The sequence below is a fragment of the Haplochromis burtoni genome, unplaced genomic scaffold (genome assembly GCF_018398535.1).
Source record: "Haplochromis burtoni strain Fernald_Lab_line unplaced genomic scaffold, NCSU_Asbu1 Contig_159, whole genome shotgun sequence".
In the NCBI taxonomy this organism is placed as follows: Eukaryota; Metazoa; Chordata; class Actinopteri; order Cichliformes; family Cichlidae; genus Haplochromis; species Haplochromis burtoni.
Window position 1 is genome coordinate 1,221,091 of NW_024582520.1, and position 25,119 is coordinate 1,246,209.

Sequence of the window (25,119 nt, forward strand, 5' to 3'; positions counted from 1 at the left end):
CACACACACACACACACACACACACACACACACACACACACACACACACACACAGTCCTTGTCAACCATCCATAGAGTCATGCACTTCCAAATAAAGCTAATTATATATTTGAGAGTGTTTGCACTGCATGAAAGTCAGGCTGCTGAAGGATAAGTATGAAACAAGAATAAGTTAATGAACAGCTGACAGAAGATTCTCATGAAGCAGTGCAACCTTGAGGGGAAAAAAGCCTGTAACATCTAACTAATCTGAAAAGAAACAAAGCCTGAAATACGGTAAAACAAAAGTAGCAATTAAGGCTTTATGATGGCTCCTGTGGCATTGCTGGGTAAATATTGCTGTGAAATATAAGTTTTGTGTTCTGAGATTACACTCTGCTTATACTCATAACAGTATTTATGCCCTCTTTAGTATAAAAGCTACACAGTTACCACCTCCAGCACGGCCCACTTCTTCCAAATAAGCACCTGCCTAACAGTCCAGCATTACCCCGTCGCTACAGCCTGTTTATCTTTTGCTCTACATGTCCCTGCTACGAGCCCGCTTGTTCCTCTCTGCGTGCACAGGAGTTTTGATGTTCTCCTGGCATCTGAGGAAGACCCAGCGGAGCACTCACATTTTTGTTGTTATGCCAAAATCTTTAGCGTTAGCATGCCATGTGGCTAATGTGGCTAACATGACCGTTAGCTTCCAGAGCTAACTCTTCTAATCTAGTCAGAAACTCTGGAAATGTTAACACGGACTTTGACAGCAATAAACAAGGACAGGACCTAGATTGTTTTTTTTGGTTTTTTAAATAAATGGTCAGTTTAAAAATGGTAACTGTGTTTGCTGTTAAAACTTTAGCAGGAGTTTTTCTTTGTTTGGTTGGTTTTTTGTTTTTGAATATTTTTTTCCACTTATATTACTGGAGGAACCTCCAGTCACTATCCTTTTCCCTTCCTTATTTTCCAGTAGGATATCCATGGCAACACAAGAAAAGCCACAGCACTCTTTGTTAAAAGGAGAGTGGGCAGAAGCAGCTCTTTTCATTTAAATCAGTGTTCAGTGAAACAGCCTGTTGTGGAGAAAGAATCTTGATGGACATGTGAAGCCTACATTATTGTTTTTTTTTTGTTTGTTTTTTTAGGTGTATGGTGTGTATTAAGAAGTACTGGGTTATATTCTGAATCCACTGGTTGAAGCCCCAGAGATGATCTTAGCTGCACCATTGCCACCTTGGCTCTGTGTGCCACAGACTTGGCTTCAAAGTGAAATGCCATAAGTCAGTTACAATCATGTGGTTTTACTACAAACACAAAGCTGACCCCAACAACTCTTTAACATAGACTGAAAAAAGTCCTTCATCGTAAACTCAAATTAAGGTTACATAAAGAACACAGGCAAGCTTCAGTGCAGACATAGTAGCCATGGAAAAAGTCCTGTTTGTTCTGAATATGGTTGGATAAAAAGTTTTTGCATTAAGGTCGTGATCTCCTAGATTATCTGTTTAAAATTTAAGGCCCTTTGTTTATTTACTAAAATGTCTCTGTGAGGGAAAACTTTGTCCAGGGTCTTCTTACCATCTTTGGTTGCAAGTCTCAGTGTTTTGTTTCCACTGCGAAGCCTCTGTGTTTACTGTAAGTCTGTTTTCCCTTTTGTCTCTCTCTTCGTCCCAATATTCTTGTGTTTATCTAACAGACTCATCTTTCCTTTCATGCTGTTCTTTCCCACAGCCCCTTTCTCTGACCCCCGTCCCCTCCCGCTTTCTTGTGTTTGTCCCTTCCTCTGGTTTTCTCGCTCTTTTCTCTCACTCCCTCTCGCTTTTTGTGTTCGTCTCATCTGCACTTGTCATTGAGTTTGCAAATCCATCCTTCTGTCTCGCCTGCCTTCGTCTATCTGTATTTCTAATGAAGCGGAGGATGTCACCATGGGGATCCGGCTTTGGAAATGGGCACAGGTCAGTCACTGTGACTCCTGACCATCTGATCTTCATCCTAACACATCTGCGTCACTGTAAAAGAGTTTTTGTTTTTTTTACTTTGTTGGATCCGTCCCTTGGAGGTTCAGGATTTAAGCTCTGTTGCTCATTCTTTAAAATGAAAGTTGAGCTTTAACATATCAGGATTTATTATTTTTGGCAGATACTTTTTTTTTTTTTACTCTCCTGCCAGGAATTCAAAGATCCTATATAAATTTCTATGTTTTAAGTACACAGACTGTATAAAAAAGATGGCTTCCGCCACCATGACGTCATTCACTGGTTAAGAATGTCCTGTCATGAAGCCCTGAGCTGAGTGTTTTTGGCTACACTCTGCTCAGGAGGATACAATACGTGCATTCATAAGAACGCATTCATTAAATATTCATGATGGTACTGTCTTTTGCAGAAAACAATGCTAGCTTTTTCTATGCTAACTACATGGTGGCTTCAGTTCTATTAAATGCTTAATACCCAGACATGAGAGCAGCAGTTTGGACCCCATAATTTAATTCTTAAATATCAATACTTTGGCCCTCACCTGTAAACATTGATGTTGTTTCTTACCTCTACCTGGTATTGATTTCATTCATATCACAACACTGTATGAGTGTCTATGCTCATTTCTGCTCGTGTAGCTGCTTTCTAGATACGCTTGAGTCTATGTAAGTGTTTATGCAGTTAACTCAAGGTTGTACTGTGATCACCTGATAACAGCATTGGCATATACCAGTTTGTAACCATGGCATTTAAATAAAATACTTCAAGTATAAAAAATAATGTATATAGCAAAACAATACAACCACCGTGTGTTTAATACAAATCGGTGAGGTTCAGTCGTTTGTGGCTTTGAAATAAATTCTGATAAGAGAAGGTGTTAGACTACAGAGTCTGTACAGGATGATGATGATGACGGTGATGATTCACACGACTTTAACAAACCAATAATAGCTTATGATTATATAATACTAATACTGGTGAAAGGCCCTCAGTACGTCAATAGACCCTCTGGAATGTTCTCTGTTTCTTTAACACACAGCTCACTGTAAACACAGTTGACAAGAAGTTCTCCAGCTGCTTCCTTAACAGAGAGGGAGTCTTCTCACACTAACAACACGATGGGAAAAAACAGTGGCGGTTTCTCCACCTTAAATTTTTTTTTTTTTTAGCACAAACAATTCTATCACAGTGTTAACCTGTTAGCTCTTACCTGGAGCAGTCACGACACACCCTTCATAAGCAGATGGACATCGGTCAGTTGTAGTCATGGACACGGGTGCTGATAAAAAGAACTTGATGCCTATTGTGATTGTGTTTAGTTCTTTAAGGACTTCTCTTCTTTGTTGGCTTGCTGTTAAGTAAACTGTGTTCATGGTTTGACTTTTCCCATGATCCTCGCTTACATAACGTGAGGTTTAAGATTAACTGCGATATTATTTATGGATATAGATTCTAAGTAGACCTTTCTAGTACCAGTTTCGACTCCCTTTTGACTTCAGAACTGCCTTAATTCTTTGTGCATAGAACAAGGCACTGTTTCAGAGATTTGGGGCCATACTGACAAAAGATCATCACATAGTTTCTGCAGATTTGTCAGCTACTGTGACGAGAATCTCCCATTCCACCACATCCCAAAGCTGCTCTATTGCAGCGGTCTCCAACCTTTTTTGCGCTACGGACCGGTTTATGTTCAACAATATTTTCACGGACTGGCCTTTAAGGTGCCGCGGATAAATACAACAAATAAAACCAGTACCGGTACCAAAAAAAGGGGAGATTTATTCATAACACACGGGAATAGACCCAAGGAAACTGAGTTAATGATAAAACCGATAAAAACCCTGAAAACCATAAATTTCACACCCGAGTCTCAACTCCCACGGCCTGGTACCAACAGACTCATGGACTGGTGGGTTGAGGCCACTGCTCTATTGGGTTGAGATCCTGTGATTCTTGGGGCCATTTCAGTACAGTGAACTCAATTGTCATGTTCAAGAAACCAGTTTGAGATGATTGAGCTTTATGACATAACACGGTATCCTCCATCAGAAGGTGTGTACACTGTGGTGATTAAATGATGCTCAGTTGGAACTAAGGAGCCCACAGTGTGCCACAAAATATCCTCTTCACTGTTACGTCAGCAGCAGCCTGAACTGTTAGTACAAAGCAGGATGGATCCATGCTTTCATGTTGTTTATGCAAAGTTTGGACACTACCATCCTTATTTCACAACAGAAATGAAAAACCATCAGACCAGTCAGCATTTGTCTAGTCTTGTATGCTCAGGTTTTGGTGAGCATGTGCGAACTGTAGCCTTAATTTCCTGTTCTTAGCATGTTGTAGCCTTTCAGCTTAAAGGTTCAGGCCGCTGTGCATTCAGAGATGCTGTTCTGTATCCTTTGGCTGTAACCATGGTAATTGTTAAGTCCCTTGAAGCAACTTGCTGGTTTGAACTTCAGCAGGTTGTCATGTCTATATAATCTAATTGCACTGAGTTGCTGCGATGTGATTGGCTGATTTAGATAGCTGTGTTAATGAGCAGTTTTACGGGTGTGCCTCATAATTAAAATGAATAAACATTCAGTCTTTTTAATTTCCTGTTATTTATTTTATTTTTTATTTCATGGGTGCTTTTCATTGACACTGTGAGTCATCACACCGGGGATCAGGCATCAGTAACCATAATCCCTAAGTAAACTCTACGCTTTAGAGAAGCACAAAAAGGCTCTGAGTGTTTGTTGTTCGCTGATTGACGAGACTTAAAAAGGTGGTAAAGCCACGATCGGGACTGCAGTTTTGAGTGTGGATCACCAGGGGGAAAACATCATGCTGACCTTTATTTTATTTGTGCAAAATTAAACTTGAATCTTTTTTATTGTTAGTGACTGGTTTTAGAAATATTTGTGTGAGCCGTGGACTTCTGGGAATCTGAGTTGGAAAGAGCTTGAGGAATACGGACTTGGGAAAACTAATTTCAAAAGCCAGAAATCACACGTTTAGATAACATTAGTTTGGGGTAAAGGTTAAAGTTGATCCGTGATAAAATCCAACTATGTAACTTGTTTTTGATTTTGCTAAACTAAAAATTTGGAGGTTCTGGATGCACAAGAAATCAAGTTTAAGGTTTTATATGCATAATAAATAAAACTATTGTGATTAACAAGAAGGGGTTTTGAATAGTGCCCGTTTCCCACCAATTTTGGGTACAACCAAAACAACATATCACTGTTTCCATAGAAACCTTTAAACCAAAGAAGATTCGTTCATTTATTGTTATTTTACTTTGGTTAGACAACCTGCACTTGTTCACAATGAATACATCCATGTTAATGTAATTTATTCTGTATTGAGCAGATGACTGGTGGACCTAAATCTTCACCACACACGTCTTTATACATACAAGCGCAAAGGGGAGTGAGCGGGTCAGCGCTCAGGGCACAGAAACTAAGCTGGCTTCAAACACCATTTATTTCCATAAAAACACAGCCAGAGTCACAAATACAAGATAAAATTCCCCGTATACAATAAAAATAGTGTTGCAACCCGCTAAAAACCCTGCCGGCAGAAATAACTATACACTATTAAAACAAGGCTAAAACATGTTTTCCATATACTAAAATTACTCTCCCATAGTCCCATAATCCCACAGTCCAGCCACACATGGGCGAATGGTCCTTATATGAAAGAGACAGGAGAGGAACTTCTCTTCCAGTATGGTAAAACTCGTCAGCAACAGACCAGGGAGGGGGCTCCTATCGCAGACCTGTCTCCTCCTGACAGCGCGTCGCCGCACAGTCCCGCCCCACTCCACACCTGAACACGGCCTCCCTCGTCTCACCGTCAGATGCAGGCAGAGGGGCATCCCTGCCCTGTCGTGCATTGCAGCCATCGCCACCCACTGTTGCCGTTCCTGCCGTTAGGACTGGATCGCCGAACAACTCGCGGCGCCCCACAGTCAGGCAGCAGTTCGTTCCACACACGTGCGGGGTTGCACGCGTTCCTTTTTCGCCTCCTCACCCTTCGTGCGTCACTCCTCTCTCCTTTTGTCTCTGCGCTCACCATCCCCTTTAACAGGTCAACCTGGCGGCTGATAGGCCACCTTGGGGAACGCCCCCACCTCACAGGTGCCTACAATTGACTGTTTAGTCCACAGTGGGTTAAAGGAACATGGTACAACATTAACACAAATATAAATATGAGGATAAAACCATGCAGTATAAATATCAATAAACAAACATGCAATATAAATATCACTATAAAATCATGCAAATAAAATCAACACTATGTACCAATACACAGATTGATAAAACATAAAAACACAAATTTCCGCTGTGTGACATACATCCATGTTAATGTAATTTATTCTGTATTGAGTCAGATCACGGGGTTAGCTGTCAAACAGCCAGGGGATCTCCAGAATCTTTGGGATTCATCTCTGGAAACTGCAAACATCCTTATGAAATTTCACGCTGATACATCATCGAGTTTCTGTTTTCAGCCCAGTGAAGCATTGACAAACTAACCTCCACAGATTCCGCAGACCTGAAATAAATGGTGGCACAGCTACAATTAGACATGTTTGCTGAAAACCATATCAGCAATGAGTCCACTTCCTGCCAAACGGCTCAGGAAATCCTCAACACACAGCACAGTGCACGGCTAATTAGATTTGACACTAGAGTAAAACTTTTATACAGGATCGTCTAACTGGTTCACCATGCTGGAACTGCACTCACGTGGCCTCAGACGTCCTGTGGGCTCGAGAGAGCTCTGTGCAGTGCAAAGAGTGATTTAAAATAATAATAATGATAAAATGATGACTTGCAAATGAACCTACTGTACTGTAGAGTGAAGGCTGACTCGCAGCCCGAATGTGAAGCCCTCAGTCCTGCTGCACACAGAGCCTTAACAAGGCACCCGCTCATAATGTGATTTCATATCTGTTTAAGGTTGTGTTCGGTGGTTGCTGGGCACCTGCTGTTGACGTGATGAACACTTGAGTTAACGGCGCAGGAGTACACTGGAAACATAGCAGGCGTGCCTCCGCTAGGACTGTTTGGATTGTGGAGACACATCAGATGGAGATTAAAGTTTAAATAGCAAAGAGAAGCACTTTTCACACGTTTCCACCTGTTTAATGAATGAACAACTACATCACTGTTAATGCATCCAGGAGTTGCATAATGAGCTTTGGGGGGATTTTATAAGGTGGTGACTTGTTATGGATGTAATCCGCCCCAACAGTCGCCTGTCCATTCGGTCCGACCACGCCAAGCCACTTTTACCAGCAGTCTTGACACTTCTAAGTAGGACTTTAATCACTTTTTAATCTGATCACATTGCAACTAGGTAGCTGCCATATCAGCCAAATAAGAAGGCAGAAGCAGGTTTAGATAAATGCAGACATTTATTTATTTTTCTATTTTTTTTCTACTGATTTACAGCAGCCAGCCTGATTCTGGTCTTGTTCATGAAACTTATGAAAGACTTTATAATCATCAAACTCATCATCTGTCTCCCTCCCAGCAGTGACAGTGCTGCCATGGCATCAGGAACTCCAGACGTAACGACCAATCAGGAGCCTGCTGAAGTCCAGGAAGAGTGCTCAGGTAACAGTTTGATTAAATGTTTTCTGTAAATGTTTGATTGGGAATCCAGGCATATTTAGTATTAATGTATGCTGAGTGGCTGTCTTCGCTGTAATCACATGAAAAGGTCGTGTCTGTAATTTGCATCATTTCGACCTTTTTTCTTTTCAGCTTCAACTCGGAGTTTGCAAGGTCATCGACACACAGGGAGAATGTGAAAATGACCTTTCAACTGTTTCTATTCGGCAGATGGTTCATACTTTCTGTGGATTGCACAGCTAATGAGTTACTGTCCATCCTGTAATCATTCAGGCTGTAGCTAACGAGGCTTCCTTGCTTTAATTTCACAGTACAGAGCAGTGAAAACCAGATCATCCAGGCACTTTGGCAGTTTTCTAGATGAAAGTCTTCTGCATGAAAAGATTGTGTTAATACAAACGTTGTACTTTTTGCTTCTTTTTTTTTTTTTGCTTAATTTTATTTTGAAAGTTTGCAACAACTGAAACAAAATACATGTTTTTTCCAAATCAGTAGAATCTTATCAGTGCATGTTTTGTAAATCTCTGAGGTCTCATTTAGTGGGAACACATGCAGAAACTCCTGGTGCTTTCAGCTCTGATGACAATAATAAATGTTGTTTCAGAGATGGTTGGATGCTGGTACTTGCCAGCGATATCAGCAATGAGATTTTCTACTCACTCCCAGCAAAGATCCAATCAGCTCGAACGATCGCACACAAATATCTCCTTGCAGGTTGTGGCAGGAAATGGAGGAAAACACAAGGCTGTCGCACACAGACGTGCACACAGATTAACAACAAACAGAGTGGGAACCAGGATGTAGATGTGTGTCGACATGGAAAGGTTAAGTTGTGAGCTTCTTGTGAACACAGTGACTTAAGCAGACGTGATGAAACTGGTCTTTCGTGCCCAGGCTTGAGGTCCAAGATAATGTGAGTGAATAACAGGCAGAAGTTTGTTTTCAGGAAGCTCTCGGTTCAGTTTTGAATCTTGGGCTAATGCTGGTGCAATAATCCTGCTGAATTTTCAAGTTTGCTCACTTGCTTTTCACAAGAAATGAACAGTCTCTAATTTTTCTGGTAGTTTTGTTTTTATGGAGATCCCAGCCCTGATATTGTCTCCCTTTCAAAGGTCACCATCCTCTCACAGTTCAGCTGAGTTGCCCCTAATTTTGAGCTCAGGACTGTGTATAGGTCCTGATAGTCATAACAGAATGCATATGGAGAAACTATAATATCTCAGCTCTACGCTGACCTTCCACTGAATCAGCTGCCTTTTTCTAAGCAGACCTTTTGGCTTTAATAGAGTATTGTGCCTAAAATAGCACAATAAATGGTACTGTTGGGTGGTGCTTCCCCCTGATAGTTCATCTTGGCCATGCAGAAAGGCCTCTGAAGCTTCATCAAAAAGCAGGTTGGAACCTCCTCAAGTAAAGACAGCACTTTGTGGACTGCAGTTATCCAACAATAACTTGTTCTGTGTGCGGTTTAATGGCATCTCATTAAGATGCTAAAATTGGTTTTCATTATATTTTGACAGACTTTTATTTTAGTGACGTCTTTGGGTTTCTGTGTTACACAAAAAATCCCAAAAGAAAATGCACCGCATGTGCTTAACATGATCTTGAGTGAGTGACCCAGAGATTTAAAGCATCTTGGCCTCAGCACCAGGTTTGGATTCCAAACATTTTTCAGTTGGGACTTAGCTCCAACCAGAAAGTGTATTTTTAGAAAAGAAGGAATGCTCAAGGATTCCCCACAGGGAGGAGGATGAAAATGACACAGCTCGTGGAACAAAAATGCATCTTATTTTGAAATCTCTACTGAAGAATGTCTGTGGATGGCTCAGGGGTAGGAGTCCTCAAAATAGTTTGACTACAGTTGTTCTGTTTGCTCCCGACTTCTTCTTTCTCATTGTTGTTTCTCTTTCTTGCAACTCAGCTTCTGTTTCCTTTCTCTGGGGATGTTTTAAGTGCCTCCTGTAGTGCGTGTAACAAATAGTCCACCCGATTTATAGGTTGGCCGATATTATCAGGTGATATTAGCTATTTGCCACTCCTATGGGCATCAGGATTTTAAAGGCCACAAAATGAAAATTTAAAAAGTAGAGTAGAAACATTAAAAAACACTGTTCAAACATTTTATAGGTCTTACTTAGTTTGCCAGCCAGAGGACTCTTCTCTGATTGGGATGCTACAAACACAACAGCCAGCTGATTGAGCAGAGTCGGGCTGAACGTGGACGAGTAAAGAAACTACATAAACTAAATGTTAGAAATCTGTTTATGTTTAGTGTGTCTGAAAGAAATATATTGGAAAATCTAAATCTCCAAATATTGTCACTGCTGTTTCTGTTTCTGTCTAGCTGTGAAAACAATGAAACATGTTGCACTTTGTGATGACTTTTGTCTGATTACAAGTGTTTCTATTTGATGGCTACTTCAGTTTACTCAAAATATACAACAATAATGCTTTTTGCTTTTTTTTTCTCCCCACCTTACAAAACCTACATTACCCACAATGCTCTTCAACCACTGACAGTTTGGAAAGCCTAGCTACATTCAGATTTTGTTTTGTTTTTTCCCCATCATCCTCAGCTGTATACAGGTCTACACCTCTACCATTGCAATCAATGCATTGCACACTGGTTTATGAACTGCTGTCTTACACCGCGTTATCATTCTGGCTTCTTTTTGAAACAAGAAGCGCTGCCCCCTGCTGGCCGTTAGAAACAATGTGCACTTCTATAATGGCTTTGTTTTTCTAAACCACAGGCTGTGTTCATCTTTTATGTACAGTCTATGGTTTGACCCAGTAAATATTAGCTAAGCTAATGAACATAGTAAACATTGTAAGTGCTATACATGTTACCATTGTTACTATGTAGATGAATAAAAAAAATAAAAAAAAGACCAACTCTGCACTACTCTTTATACTGATCATGTGGTTTGAAGACAAATGCGTAGTGTATAAGTGCTGAGCCAGCCCACATCCCTGTTGAATGTGAGATGGAGCGAGGACCATTTCAGGTTCTTGATGACAGCTGTTTAAGAAGTTATAAAAGAGCTGTTGAGTTTTTCCACTGTGGTGCTAATAGACACGGACCCACTGTGGGGGTAGGTTTACAAGCTTGAGTTTGTGTCTGTTTATGCATATGTGTATTTTCAGTTTTCATGTTGGCCTCTGCAAACACACACACACATCGTTCGCTCTGTGTGGTTCCCTCTGGGCTGCCTACCTGTGTCTTTACATCCACCGCAGGACTAATTGCTCTATAACTTGAGTTCACACTGGGGCAGTGTGTAAAGATGCCATGTGTGTAATGTTCTCATCAGCATGTAACTGTGCACCACCATGCAATGATTCATGATTCTGTCTTCTCAGGAAAGAAGAAGTCCAAGTTCCAAACATTTAAAAGGTTCTTTGCCAGGAAGAAGAGAAAGGATCCATCAGCTGCAGGAGCGGACGCGAGCCTTAAAGCCAGCCAGTCGAGTGACAATGTCAGCAAAGCATCAGAGAGCAACACACTTACTCGAGCAGAGAAGGATAAAGGCTCTGGGTAAGATCGCACACGTGTGCTGAATGACATGCTTTTATTTACAATCTGATGAAAGTACACAGAGCTCAACTAAGACCTGTCACGCCTCTACTTATTTATTATATGCTCATTTTGTCATATCTTCGTATTAAAGCTACAGTCGGTTGTAAATACTCGTAAATATACATTGAGTAGTGTGCATCATATATCTTCCAACAAATCGCTAAACTTGGATTAATCTGTTCCGGATTCATGAACTTGATAAATTGTGCATAAATGTTCAGTGTTTTTTCAGGTTTGGATGGACGCATTTGTAAAATCGTTTTACGTGTCCTCAGACTGCTTCATATTTGTGTGTGGGTGTGAGTCCTTACACACAAATCATTGTACACATTTCTAAATCCTACTTTATGCTTGTGGATCATATCATAATCATTTGCAACCCTTTTGAGGCAAATTTCTCTCCATGAACTGGGAGAACTGGAAGGAGTAGGAAAATAAAATTCAGTTTTATTTATACAGCGCCAAATCACAGCAGTCGCCTCAAGGCGCTTTGTATTGTAAGGTAGACCCTTCAATAATACATGCAGAAACAGAAAAACCCAACAATCATATGACCCCCTATGAGCAAGCACTGTGGCGACAGTGGGAAGGAAAAACTCCCTTTTAACAGGAAGAAACTTCCAACAGAACCAGGCTCAGGAAGGGGCGGGGCCATCTGCTGTGATTGGTTGGGGTGAGAGAAGGAAAACAGGATAAAGACAAAATTCAGTTGATTGCGATTTTTAGTCTAATGACATCTAATGGTGAGATTTTACACACTTTACCTTTAAGCATGGACCAACATTTCAAATAATTAGGTCAACCTGAGTCGAAGTCTTGGGCAACACAACTTCACCCGTTGCCTACTGGTGGTGGTCAGAGGGCCCGGTGGCGCCAGTGTCCGGCAGCCTCGCCTCTGTCAGTGCACCCCAGGGTGGCTGTGGCTACAATGTAGCTTGCCATCACCAGTGTGTGAATGTGTGTGTGAATGGGTGGATGACTGGTTGTGTAAAGCGCTTTGGGGTCCTTAGGGACTAGTAAAGCGCTATACAAATACAGGCCATTTACCATTTAAGTAAACCCTGTGAGCCGAAAGGCTTCAGAATGCTCCGAACACTCAGTTTTAGACAGTTTTTTCTACTCCTGGCTGTGTTTGATGTCAGAGAGAAGCGATATCTAAAAACTGGTCATCTGTAGCACACATCTCGGGGTGTGACTAGCCCACCGACCTGTTGATCAAACCTTCTGTTTGTGAGGGACAGGACAATATGACAAAAATCAATTTGAAGGAAGTGGAATGGAACTAAAACTACATAAACGGTGTGTTTTTAAGCAAAACCATTTTCCTCCCATTTCCCTTTCAAATGTAAATGTGTTTTAACTAGAGATGGACCGATCCGATATTACGTATCGGTATCGGTCCGATACTGACCTAAATTACTGGATCGGATATCGGAGAAAAATAAAATGTAATCCGATCCATTAAATATCACGAAAGCACCTCACAAAACTTGCAACACGCCGTAACTCACCTCAGAACGTTAGCACGTCGGAGCAGTATGCATCACGTGATAGAGCGGCTGTGGCATGCGGGACCTGTCGGTGGTCTGGATAGCATTTGGAGCTTCGCTAGCAACCCGGCATTTCATCTCCGACAAAGTTATCCCCGAGAGAAGTAAAGCAAGTGTGTAAGTCCATCTCTGAATGTTTGTAAAGCATTCCTGCGTTAAGCTTAACAAGCGACTGCCTCTTCTTGCTGCTACTTCAATCATGAAACTGCTTAATGATCAGCTGATCGGCTTTTCTGTCGCGAGTCCGTCTCTTGTTTGTTTTTGGCCCACTTTGCACCAGAAAGAGGAAACCAGCGGCTGAACAACAGCAGCACGTTTAAGCTTGATCAGCTGTTGTTAGAATTTATTTATTATTACTTTCTACTCGAGGATCTTTTTCTACGTAGCTGACGCTGGTAACTGTGCAGGGGCGGATCTAGCAAAGTTTAGCCAGGGGGGCCGATAGGGCATTAACAGGGAAAAGGGGGCACAAAGACATACTTTTCTTTCTTATTCTCATTTAAAATGTCTAGCTTTTAATAAATAATTATCTGACACCCAAAGTTTTAATTTGATGTAAAATGAATAGAAGTTATTGATAATCCAAATTGCCACTAGGGGTGAATGTGCGAGTGAATGTGAGTGCGAATGGTTGTCTGTCCCTGTGTGTTAGCCCTGCGACAGACTGGCGACCTGTCCAGGGTGTACCCCGCCTCTCGCCCTATGACAGCTGGGATAGGCTCCAGCGCCCCCGCGACCCTGAAAAGGATAAGCGGAAGCGAATGGATGGATGGATGGATGTATAGAAGTCAATTACTGTATATAGTGACTATTAAGTCTAATATATATACCCTAGTAAGCTATAGTACTTTTTCCTTTGGGAAGGTACCATCTGTGCAGTCTGCAATTTTGTTGAAGAAAGATGTTGAATCTATTTAATATTTCTTGAAAAATAATTGATTTCTGTGCATTTTTTTTCACACTGCATCAAATTAAGGTTGATTACGTCGATTAAGCATCATGAGGTGGAGCGTGAGGGGTGGTTCCCTATTTTTTATTTATTTATTTTTGTTGTTGCTGGGAGTTGGAACCCTATTAGTTAGGTTGCTTAATATTTACGCTAAGTACTCTTTAAAATACCAGAATAGGGAGGATGGTGTAGGTTTAAGTTTATTAGATTGATCAGTATTGCTGAACTATGAAATATTTTTTTGCATACAGGTATAACAGAATAGCTTTAGTGTAGTTGTTGTTTTAAACTTGAGTATGAACTTATACAAAATGCAGCAAGATATTTAAAAAACAGTTTTGTTGATTAAAAAACACTATATCGGATTCATATCGGTATCGGCAGATATCCAAATTTATGATATCGGTATCGGACATAAAAAAGTGGTATCGTGCCATCTCTAGTTTTAACATCCATCTCCTGTTCTGTCAAACTCACCTCAGCGAAGGCTCAGCGCTTCCTGTTTTTGTAACAATTAGAAGAATGTGTGTTTTCCTGTGGAAAAGTCCTGAATTTCTTTGTTTTCCTAAGCGGTGCCACTTCCTGCTTTGTCTCAGTCTGTCACAGGAAATATCTAGTTACATTTTACTGATTTCTCTGATCATCATCCTAATTACTGGGAGACAACAAACCATCACTTAAAAAACTACTTCTTTTCAGTTGATATATATTTTTATACGACACATTCCAAACACTCTGCATGGGTAGTTTATGGTATTTGTTGTATGTCGTGATCCGCCATCTGGTTCTTTTTTTTCTTCTACCTGTCTTGTTATAGAAGCTGTGAAACATCACTCTGTGCTGTGTTTATTTCTTCGTCTTCCTGTTTCCCAAAGGTCGAAGATCAGTCTGGGAGGCAAGGCTTTGTCACATGACTCCGTGTTTGTTTCTGACTCATCGGAGGCGAACGAGGCTCTGGGGGCATCGCAGGACAGCCTTCATGGGAAGGTGAAATCACTCCAGGTATGCGCACACAAACGCAGTTACCGGATCAAAGATAAACATGTTAAAGTTAAAGTCCTCTCAGGTCTAGTACACCAGAGACCCCCGACCCCTTGACCTTTGACTACAGGGGTTATTAAGGAATAATAAACAAATAAAGATTCACAGTCTGACACATTTAAGTGTGTTTGGGAGTGAGCACTTCTATGCCCCAGGGCACTGAACAAAGTGCTGCCAGCAGATCTGCTATATATTAAGCCTGTGGGATTACGAGTAATAAGTGGCATTAAATAATCTTTGACTTTTTACACACAAGTTTTGATCCATGTGTAATGTGATAAACGCAGCGGTTTGGACAGGCGGAACTGATGTGTTTCACAAATAGAGATTAAAGTTCTGTCAAAGCAAAATGAAAGGACCGCGTGATGAGAAGAACTGCAGACAGATAGAAAGAGTATCTGTCACAATAGTGGGCTAAAAGGGGAAGACATGAGACCCAGACGGACGCGCTGACCTCCAATGAAACGGCTCCGCTGAGCTACAGAGGAGTGAGACTCAAACAACTCCTTAAAGCGATTTTTGCTAAAAAGAAACACTTTCTCCTGTAAGCTAAAATAAAACGGAGGAAGTGTTTGATTTGGGCTCCTTTGTAGATCAGAAAGTGTGTAACGGACACGGGCAGAGTGCCTGATAATCAAATCCAAGAGTTTTCAGGCAAAACAGCCACAGATATTTTGGCGAGATGCAAGTTGCTAATAGACTGATTTCCATAAAGTGAATTTACTGTGGAAAAACAATCTAATGGAGATTTCCTGACCTTAATCCTCGCTGTGAGCTGTGCTGCCTGTTTGATAAGCAGAATGAGGCCATTCCAGAGCCAAAAATAAACACATTATGTAAGGATCGATACACTACAAGGCCATTAACATGATGCACAGGAGAGTGACTGTCATGTAGTAACTCACTAAACAAGGGTGTTGCCACTGTGACCGGTCCAGAAAGCTTCAGATAGAAAAAATTTCATTTGATGGCGTTTTTGGGCCTGCGTTTGTTGTCCAGTAGTATAGCCAGTGTTGGGGAGTTACGGAATACATGTACCGCCGTTACGTATTTAAAATACAAAATATGAGTAACTGTATTCCGTTACAGTTACCGTTTAAAAAGGTGGTATTCAGAATACAGTTACTTTGTTGAAATAAATGGATTACACTGCGGTACTTTCCTGTTTCATTTTGTCGCGGGTCAGGACTGTTTGGGTTTTGTTTGACAGCTACGTTCTGTTGTTCCAGGCGGCAGCGTTACGGTTGCCATGGTTACAGGGCGACGCTCTCTCTCTCTCTCTGCGACTGTGTGTTTCCTGGGTGAGAGAGCGCCTTTTCGTTGTTGTTGTTGTGCTAAGCTAACAGGCAGAATGCTACAAGCATAGCTCTAAAGAATGTAGCATCATGGGCAGTGTAGTCCGTGCTGCAGGGAGAATGGACTGCCATACACGTTATGGGTCTGTGAGCGCGAGGAGGGAGAAAAAGGGGAGTGGAAAGGTACGAGTTGTCATCGAGGAAAAACGGGAGCTGGAAGCATGTAAATATAATAATAACCACTCAGCCAAGAAGAGTGCCTGACGAGCCCAGTTGTAAGTAAGCTATTAAGACTCGACTGTACACCGTGTTCGTGTTTTCCTCCGAAAACAATAAGTTCCGTTGGAGCAGCCTTTCAACGCCTCTCTCTGTCTCTCGCAAGAAAAGTTGACCCACACAACAAAGTAAAGCTATTTTTCGGCTACGAGCCGACAGGGACCCCGCCGTATTAGTCAGAGGTCCCTTTACTACAGTTCGGAGTCGCGGACCTTCAGTAATAGTAATAAATCACACAGCAATAGTACATTCACGTTGTTGTAAAAAGCATGATAATATATTAAGTAATCCAAAGTATTCAGAATACGTTACTGTCATTGAGTAACGTAACGGAATACGTTACAGAATACATTTTGGGGCATGTATTCTGTAATGGAATACATTTTAAAAGTAACCTTCCTAACACTGCGTATAGCTCTTTAAGTATAGGAATTCAGACAATACAGAAGCTACAAAGATGCAATTGCATCCTGTCCTACCAAAAAAATCACACAAAAACAGGACACTGGCCAACTGAGATGATATAAAAGACAGGTGTAGCTGCTGTGAGGTCAGCCACTGCTTTATGAAGTTGTGTTATGTTTCAATGTTGCCTTCTTTGGTGTTTTGAAGCTGGATGTTGCAGTTGAGGGGTAAATCTGACCAGGAAGCTCACAGGCTAGTAACATGTCTATCAGAAGTCATTGACATTGGATAATCTTCCTTTCTGTCAATGAGTTTAACATTTTGCTCACTCTTACCCAAAACTAGTAACCTGGTCCATAAACCTATCAGGAAATCGTTTACTGTGGTCACAGCTGGCAGCCGATTTCTCATTGGTGTATACAGGAGCAACCACAGCTATCACCCCCTGGTGGCCGTTAAAGAGAATGCAACTTTGCAGCTACAGTGTCTCCATCTTTTACACTGTCTGTGGCCCGACAAGTGGACAATTTTCACTCCACTACAAAGACTTTTGTCTTCTGTGGGACCGTGGCTAAAGGGCAAGCACTAACAACTGTAACACACTAACCACTGGTTCAACATATTTTTGATGCTGCCCCCTGGTGACAGTACACAGCTACTACATACAGGTGGAGCTCTGCCGTGCTCTGCGTTGGACCTATAGACTACCAGTGCACTATTACAGCGGAGCGGAGGATGAATTTGAGGATGTCCACCCTGTCACACCGCAGCTAGCATCATGAGCAGAGTGATATGATTGGCAGGTGGAGTTTAATAGAAGGGTAAATGCTCACGAGAATCTTTGTGCAAGTGTCAGTTAGCTCCATTATATTCAACAGAGAGCAGACATGTGTACAGCTGATATGGGCAAACCAGTGCTAAAAGGGAGAAATGCATGAATGTGGTTTTTGAGGTGAACCCTCCCTTTAAGCACATTTTCACGCACATTTAAATTAAAAAAACTACATTTCAGATTAATTTTCGCTTCCACCCACAAACAGCTTCCAGTATATAAGCTGACGATGTTAAAATAGAAACATTTAGAACAGCAGATTCTTTGTGACTTTGTCAAGAAACTTGTATTGTGTGTCCGTGTGTGTCTGTGTGTGTTGGTGCGTGCCAGTGTCCAGCCCTGCTACAGAAAAGCTGTATTGTCCTGTGCTGTGAAACTGAGTAAATGAGTCCTTGACTGACTGTTACAGGGAAGCACGCAGATAAAGACTGTTTGAGTTTCTGCGATACCAGCTACACACACAGATACACAATCACTTTCAAAGGGCTTTCGCTTCTCTGTCGAGTGCCCAGCTATGAGTCCTCACTGGTCATTCCCTGTTAGTCATATTCCACCACAGTAAAGATCTTTTCCCCCTGCAAACAGCTGTAATGCTCAATAAACATATACTCAAACACGCCATTGTTAGCCTTTCATACAGAGCTGTAGTTTATTAAACAGGGTCTCAGATATGGTGTTTCCCCAACTGTAAGTAATGATAAACACCTTCACTTCCTTATAAAACAAACAGGTGAGCACATGCCTGAAACGTGCACACACTAACCCTGCTGTCATAAATGTGCTTTTTTTTTTTTTTCCTCCTCTGCAGCTTCAGCTGAAGCAGGCCATCAAACTGGGCTCTCCACCGTCTCTGATGTGTGTGAAGAGGGCAGAAGATCCTGCGACCATGTCTGAGGATGACGGCCTACCCTGCAGCCCACCAGAATACACAACAGTTCACACGGTCTTGATAAAGACATGCTTTCAATGATGCCTTCCTTCTGTTAGTGCCCCTGAGTTTGGCTCCTAACATTCTTCTCCTTGTTCTTGGTGCGTCTCCCAGAATCAGGCTCAGGCGAACAGTTCCATCAGTCTGGAGGGAATAGACAGCGATGAGGACCGGGTAAGCGTCAGCGCAACGAAAACTAAGATACTGCATTGTTTATTTCATGCTTTGTTCCATTCACAACCGACACATTTACCGACGAGTGAACTTCCACGCTGCGATGCTTTACGATCTGCACCGTGTCCTGCGTGTGGCATTACAACCAAAACAGCGATTCAAGTAAGATCGATGTGATTTGTTAAAGCCAGGAGGAATCTTTGTGGATGTGTTGGAGCTGTGTGCGATTGCTCCTCATGTGACTGTGGCGGAGAACAAATCTCATGATCCCGTCTAATCACTAAAACGCTGCTCTTGGTTCTAAATAAAAGCCCCTTCATGCAAAGTGACATCTTTCCCTATGTTCCCGCTCTTTGGCGCTCTTTTTCCCCCTCTGTTGCTTTTAGTCTTTTTGTTTCAGCTTTCTCTTTTTTGTATCCTTAAATTGTCGTCCTCCTGACCCTGCGTATAAATCTGCGGTTTAACCAGTGTTACCCAGAATGCATCATATTCTCCCTAACAATAATTTCAAATGAGTCCTTTTTATGGATCCAGAGAATCACAGTGCCAGTTCACAATAAGGCAAATGTCCCGAGAACATCAGCTATCCAATTAGTCTCACTTGACTATAATATGGCCTAGAAGCACAGTCAGCAAACTATGACAAAGGAGCCTTTAATGATAGTGTACTTTTAGCAGTTTCAGGCGGGTTTTGGTCATTCTCCCACTGGAAAGAGCCACAAATGGCTGGCTACAATGACAGGCACACAAAACCCTGAAAATATCCCCTTTAAAGTCAATTCCACACACAGGAATGTGGTCAAGGATAGACTGCACTTACAGTGGCACTTTGTGCAGTTTATCCATCCACTGAGAATTCACTAAGACATCAATTGTTTACTTGACTGTGGGGTTTTTTGTTGTTTTTGTTTTCTTTTTTGTTTTTTCCCCCCAGGCTTTATTTAGAAAATGAATTTGATTTATTTGCAACAATCCAGGCTTTGACTCACACCATCGCTGTCAGCATACGTCACTGTGGAGACTTAGGTCTAGGTCAGCCAGTGTTAAATGCATTTACAGTAAATATAAAGAGTGCAGACTTTGTCATCTTTTCACACATACTTGTCTGTAGTTTGTGGATATAAGTTGGTCATTAGAGGAGTTCAGACTGCCTGTTTCTATTAGCAGTGGATGATCAAACTGTGTGTAAGACAAAGAACATCGTTTGAGAATGAGATGATCTGAGAATCATCTCCTGAGTTTATTGTTTCCATTGTGTTGTAAAGTGAAGCCGGCACACAAATGTCTGTAATACTTCCAGATCCCAGCAGGGGGCGACTCTGCTAGTTGCATAAAGAAGCCAGATTGTCCATAGATCAGACATAACATCATAATCACCTGTCTAATATTGTTTTGGTCCCCTGTTTTCTTCCAAAACAGTCCTAACCCATCGAGGAAACACTAGACCCCTGAAACTGTGCTGTGGTATTTGGCACCACGATGAACTTGTCTGGCCAGCACATCCCACAGATGCTTAAGTGGATTTAGAGGCAAAATCAACACCTCAAACGCGTCGTTGTGCTTCTTAAACCATTCCTGAACTATATTTGCTTCGTGGCAGGGTCCTTTATCCCGCTGAAAGGGCTCACAGCCATCTATACTGTTTGCATGAAAGGCTGCACATGGTCTGCAGCAGTGCTTAGTTAGGCGGTACGTGTCAAAGCAGGACCCAAAGTTTCCCAGCATCCTCAAAGGTTCCATTAGTGTCATGTATATGAAGCCACCTATTATGTAAGTGAACACTGACAGAGTTAGCAACCAGCTGATTAACAGCATAATCTTTATTGTTATTAGATGAGATCTAGATGAATTAAAAGGAGAATCAATACTGGATATAACATCAGGTGGCCAATTGGAAACGAATGGATACTAACATATAAGGTTACAGTGTATCACTTATTGCAGGTTTAAGGAATCAGTGTTTTTTAATTGTGAGTCACTGTTTGAGACTCGGTGATGAAACGGTGCTTCAGACATAACATTGGCTCAGCATCCTTTCTCACCATGGAGACTGGAACGTGATTGGCTGTTTACTTCTTTCAGTGTCGTGTTTTTAAATCCTGTACGGACATAAATGGAGAGGCTTATGTTCAACACATATCTGCAGCACAGGAAATAGTTGTCATGTGCCGTCTGTGATAGTGGAAGATGGGTGTGCGTGCGCGTGTGTGTGTGTGTGTGTGTGTGTGTCTGTTTGGGTGTGGTCATAACCAATCCTCCAGCTTCTCTTCAAACCTTAAATGGAAGTCTGCAGCTTGACCTCTTCTTCCTCTGTATGTTGCTTTCCCCCTTTCCTTCTCTCTGACCTTCTTTTTCTTTTCTCCAGCCACAGTACATGTTATTCCACTGACCGTGTGTGTGTGTGTGTGTGTGTGTGTTGAGTGTTCAGAGTGCATTCCAATGGTTTCTTTGGCAGTCAGCATGTCTGCTTGTAGTTAAAGCATTAAGAGTCTGCCTCTTTCTCTCACTCACACACACACACACACACACACACACACACAGACACACACACACAGACACACACACACACAGGGAAACCTATATTTTGTTAAAGAAGTACTGTGTTATGCGATATTTCATGAATATGTTTTAAGGGTAAATTCAGTTAGATCATAAAACAAACCATGTGTTCATACAACACAACACACTTTTTGGTTTACATGCAGAATGAAAACTATGAAATGGTATTTTACAGTCTAACAGATGCAGACAGACATTAGCATGTAGTGTGTGTTGCAGTGTTAAACTGTGTGTGTGTGTTTAGTGGAAGAAGAGCAGTGTTTTTGTGGGTTTTGTGTTGAAATAAGTGAAAAGGTAAGTTTGTGAGAGGTGAGAGAGGTAGGTTTCTGTGATGACAGACTAGTGTTGGTTCTGCAGATAAGGACTGCTCATGTTTGTACAGCTGGACTCCCCCTCTCCTGCTCAGTCTCTGGCTACTTGTTTGCATCCTTGGGGGATTTTTCAATGTTTGTGCTTTTAAGCTTCTTACAAGTGTGGCTGATGTCTGAGAGTTGACCACCTCTATTTGGAGCCGTCCCACTTGTGGGGGTGGACAATTGGATGGATGGTCAAATTCTGTCCCCAGAGATCTCTCCTGGTTGAGTGTTGCTAAATGCTAAATGAGTGTTTCCTGTCTTCCCAGCTGTCCTGCGCAGCCTCCAGCAGAGCAGTGAGCCCCCTGGTGGTTCCAGGAGACTTCAGCCAGCCGGCCAGTCCTTTTGTCTGTCTGGATAACTCTGCAGCCAAGCACAAGCTGGCCCTGAGGCAAAAAGCCAGGAGGAGACCTGCCAGTGTAAGAGGGGGAACAAAAGCTCTAGCATGAATAAACACTAATACTCCCATTACTTTAAATGGATCTTTATAGCTTTTCATGGCGTGGCTCTCATTGCATAGAGTCTGTTTTGTGATAAAACTGGACCTAACAAAGTAATTCCCCAACTATAAAAAAGAAACCTAAACAGTGGGACAATCAAAGTGATTAGTCAATAGTTTCCCCACATTATCTAAAAACCTTTTTATATGGAGGTTAAACTTAAAGTGAGTGCAGAAAAGTACAGCAGCCAGAGAACGGGTCAGGTGGTCCTGTCTGCACAGACATTCGTCCTTCTCAGTCATTCAAACTTTTCAAAGAAGTTACGCTGAGAAAAAAAGTGATTTTACTGATACAAATTCATGAGACCTGTTGCTGTATTGGATGTTATCACATGTATGCTGCTACAGTTTTCTAGGACTGCTTGGCTGACTGTTCATTGGCGATTGATGATGCTGATGTCACCACAAATGTCTCGTTTCTGTGCAGCGAACAGAGGGGAAAGCAGGGCAAGAGTCTGAGATGGAGGCGAAGCTGACGACCTCCACACCGCTGCAAGACCAGCAGGAGGCAGAAGGTGTGTGCGCAAAGCCCCTAGTTTTCATGTATGGAAGCCTGTGAATGCCAATATTAAAACAAAAGTATTTAATCAAATAGAAGGGTTATAGTCCACATGAGTGCAAAAGATACATATATGTATTTGTTTAAGTTATTTTGGTAACACTGTATTAAATGGAATATTACTGTATTTTATGTGAAATTACAATGCAATTATATTTACATACACTTAAACACAAGAATAAGGGGAGAACAAATCAGGTTTTTAAAGGAAACAAAGATATAATTCTACTGTGAGTAATTTTAACTGCTGCATAACCTTACAAGAAACCAGACACACATTTTAGTGTAAATAATTTTAATTGCAACAGTTGAATAATAGAAAATCAGTCATGAATATAACTTTACAAAGTTATTTAATATTCATTATATTTATATATTTATTTATAATTTTTTTTTTTTTATATAGATAATTCACACAAATAATAATGAAGTGGTTTATATTGGCTGCCATCAGCTTCCATATACTTGTTACTTCTGATGATAAGGTGACACTTTTTTGTGTGTTTGATTCAGAAGTGGCTGATGTTCTGCTGAAACCAGAAGTTGAGAGGGAGGAAAATGAGGAGGAGAGCGAGGAGACGGATCAACCACAACATTCCATACAATCCCTGTTGGGAGATGAGGAGGAGGGAGAAGATGAGTCCGATGCCGAACAGGATGTTTCTCACGACCCGGACACTTCCTCTCCTCCTGAGCCAAGTCACTCGGAGGAAGAAGACTCCGACAGCCAGCCCCTGCCCTCCTCCAAGCTCAGCTCGAGCGCCTCCTCTCTGGATAGTCCCAGGTGAATAGAAATGCTTTCCTTTTGGTTTTCCTCTCCCAGGAGTGTAGCTTGGTTTGTTTTATCTTATCTCTTGATTTCTGCTTCTAGGGCCACACCAGAGCCCCCTTCTGGCTTGACGGACACAAGCATGGCTTCCAGTGCAGCGGAGAGTAAGGATGTAAGTGACTCTGCATCTGAAAGTGAAGAAGATGGGCTCCAGAACCACGGGGAGGAGGAGAACTCCTTCTTACAGGAGGTGCTGAGCTCTTTGAAGACGCCCCTCGTATCTGCCTCGCTTGATATGAAAACTGAGGGCGCCGTCCTGGAGATGAAGGAGGAAGAGGTCAAAGAAAAGGAGGAAGAAGAGGTAGAAATGGAAGAAGGAGAGGAGGTTAAGGAAGAAGAGGAAGAGGTGGATGAGTCCCTCAATTCTCAGGCTGCTCCCTCGTGCTCCATGCTGTCAGATCAGACCACGAAGGAAGAGGAGCAGGTTGTCACTTCCTTGTGGCAGGAAGAAGAAGAAGGAGGAGTGGATGCTGAGGAAGAAACGGAGGAGGAGGAAGAGGAGGAAGAACCAGCTGTGGAGAGATTTATTCGATCTGATGTATGAATCTTTGGTTATTTGACATTTTAAATGGATTTTGTGTGGAAGATAAAAGGCCCCATGCCTTCCTCACTTACCCTAAACTCCTCTGACGCTGCTTCGTGAGTGTCTTCATATATTAGGCAGTTTATATGTCAGCCAATGCGCACTGTGGCAGGAACAAAGGGAAGCATATGACGTGAAGCTACAAATGCAGACACGGTCCAAAACTAGAATTAGACTCGCATGAGATATGAATGTTCCACGCATGGAGAAAATGAGGGAACACAGATTCCAGTGCAAGGGAACTTTAAAAAAATGTTCATCCACTTTATTTTTAAAAATCTAAATAAGGTTAAATTGAATTTCGATTTTTAAATCCAGCATTAACTAAAAGCTTTATCAGAAAGACATTTGTCACTAAAAGCTCTTTCAGATGTGATAGAGGCGTAGAGTTATTATTTTCTCATTTTTAGAACATTTTTATTTAATTACAACTTTTGCTTTTTATTCAGTTTAGTTTCTCTCAGGAAATGGAAAAAAAGGTAGATGCAAGAAAACAGATTTAACATGATCATGGTTTTTTTGGGGGGGGGAGGCACTATTGCCTCACAGGTTCTGAGTTCAATTCCACCATCAGGCCGGGGTCTTTCTGTGCATGTTCTCTCTGTGTTTGCGTGCGTTCTCCCTGGGTCCTCTGGCTTCCTCCCACAGTCCAAAGACATGCAATTAGTTGGGATAGGTTAATTGGAAATTCTAAATTGCCCATAGGTATGAATGTGAGTGTGAATGGTTGTCTGTCAGGGCTCTAGAGTGCGACCAATTTGGTTGCAAATGCGATCAAATTTTTCAATGGTGCGACTAAAAAAAAAAAATAATAATAATTTGGTGGCACCTGTGCGACCAACTGTTCGGGTAACAAAAAAAAATAAAAAATCTCTGCAACTCTCCGTGTGGTCAACAACAGACACACTTTATCGTGGACTAAACCAATCAGAGATAGTCAGGGGCGGGACCTCTCTGATTGGCCGTGGTCCAGTTGAAAGTGCAGGTGGAAGAGAGAGGTGAGTAGTTTGAATAAGGCGATATCAATTCATTAACGGATTCCACACAAAGACGTAAACGCAGAGTGGACCCGACGCATCAGAATCAGCTTTGTCTTTCTTGGCTTTCTCACCCGACAGC

General features: G+C 41.8%; 1 protein-coding gene across 9 annotated transcripts in view; it reads left to right on the plus strand.

Moving 5' to 3' along the window:
* The window catches only part of zgc:66433 (uncharacterized protein LOC321250 homolog), a 52,801-nt gene that overhangs the window by 21,922 nt on the left and 5,760 nt on the right, over window positions 1-25,119 (plus strand). For 5 of the 9 annotated variants that reach the window (XM_005933238.3, XM_005933239.3, XM_042225098.1 and 2 more), the window contains 9 exons: window positions 7,488-7,570; window positions 10,952-11,126; window positions 14,543-14,669; window positions 18,325-18,459; window positions 18,559-18,618; window positions 21,800-21,949; window positions 22,457-22,544; window positions 23,102-23,372; window positions 23,460-23,955. In XM_005933238.3, coding sequence (XP_005933300.1) covers window positions 7,488-7,570; window positions 10,952-11,126; window positions 14,543-14,669; window positions 18,325-18,459; window positions 18,559-18,618; window positions 21,800-21,949; window positions 22,457-22,544; window positions 23,102-23,372; window positions 23,460-23,955 — 1,585 coding nt within the window. Of the gene's footprint in view, window positions 1-71; window positions 1,941-7,487; window positions 7,571-10,951; window positions 11,127-14,542; window positions 14,670-18,324; window positions 18,460-18,558; window positions 18,619-21,799; window positions 21,950-22,456; window positions 22,545-23,101; window positions 23,373-23,459; window positions 23,956-25,119 lie in introns of those variants that run through there. The other 4 variants (XM_042225099.1, XM_042225103.1, XM_042225101.1 and 1 more) reach the window with 2 other exon arrangements.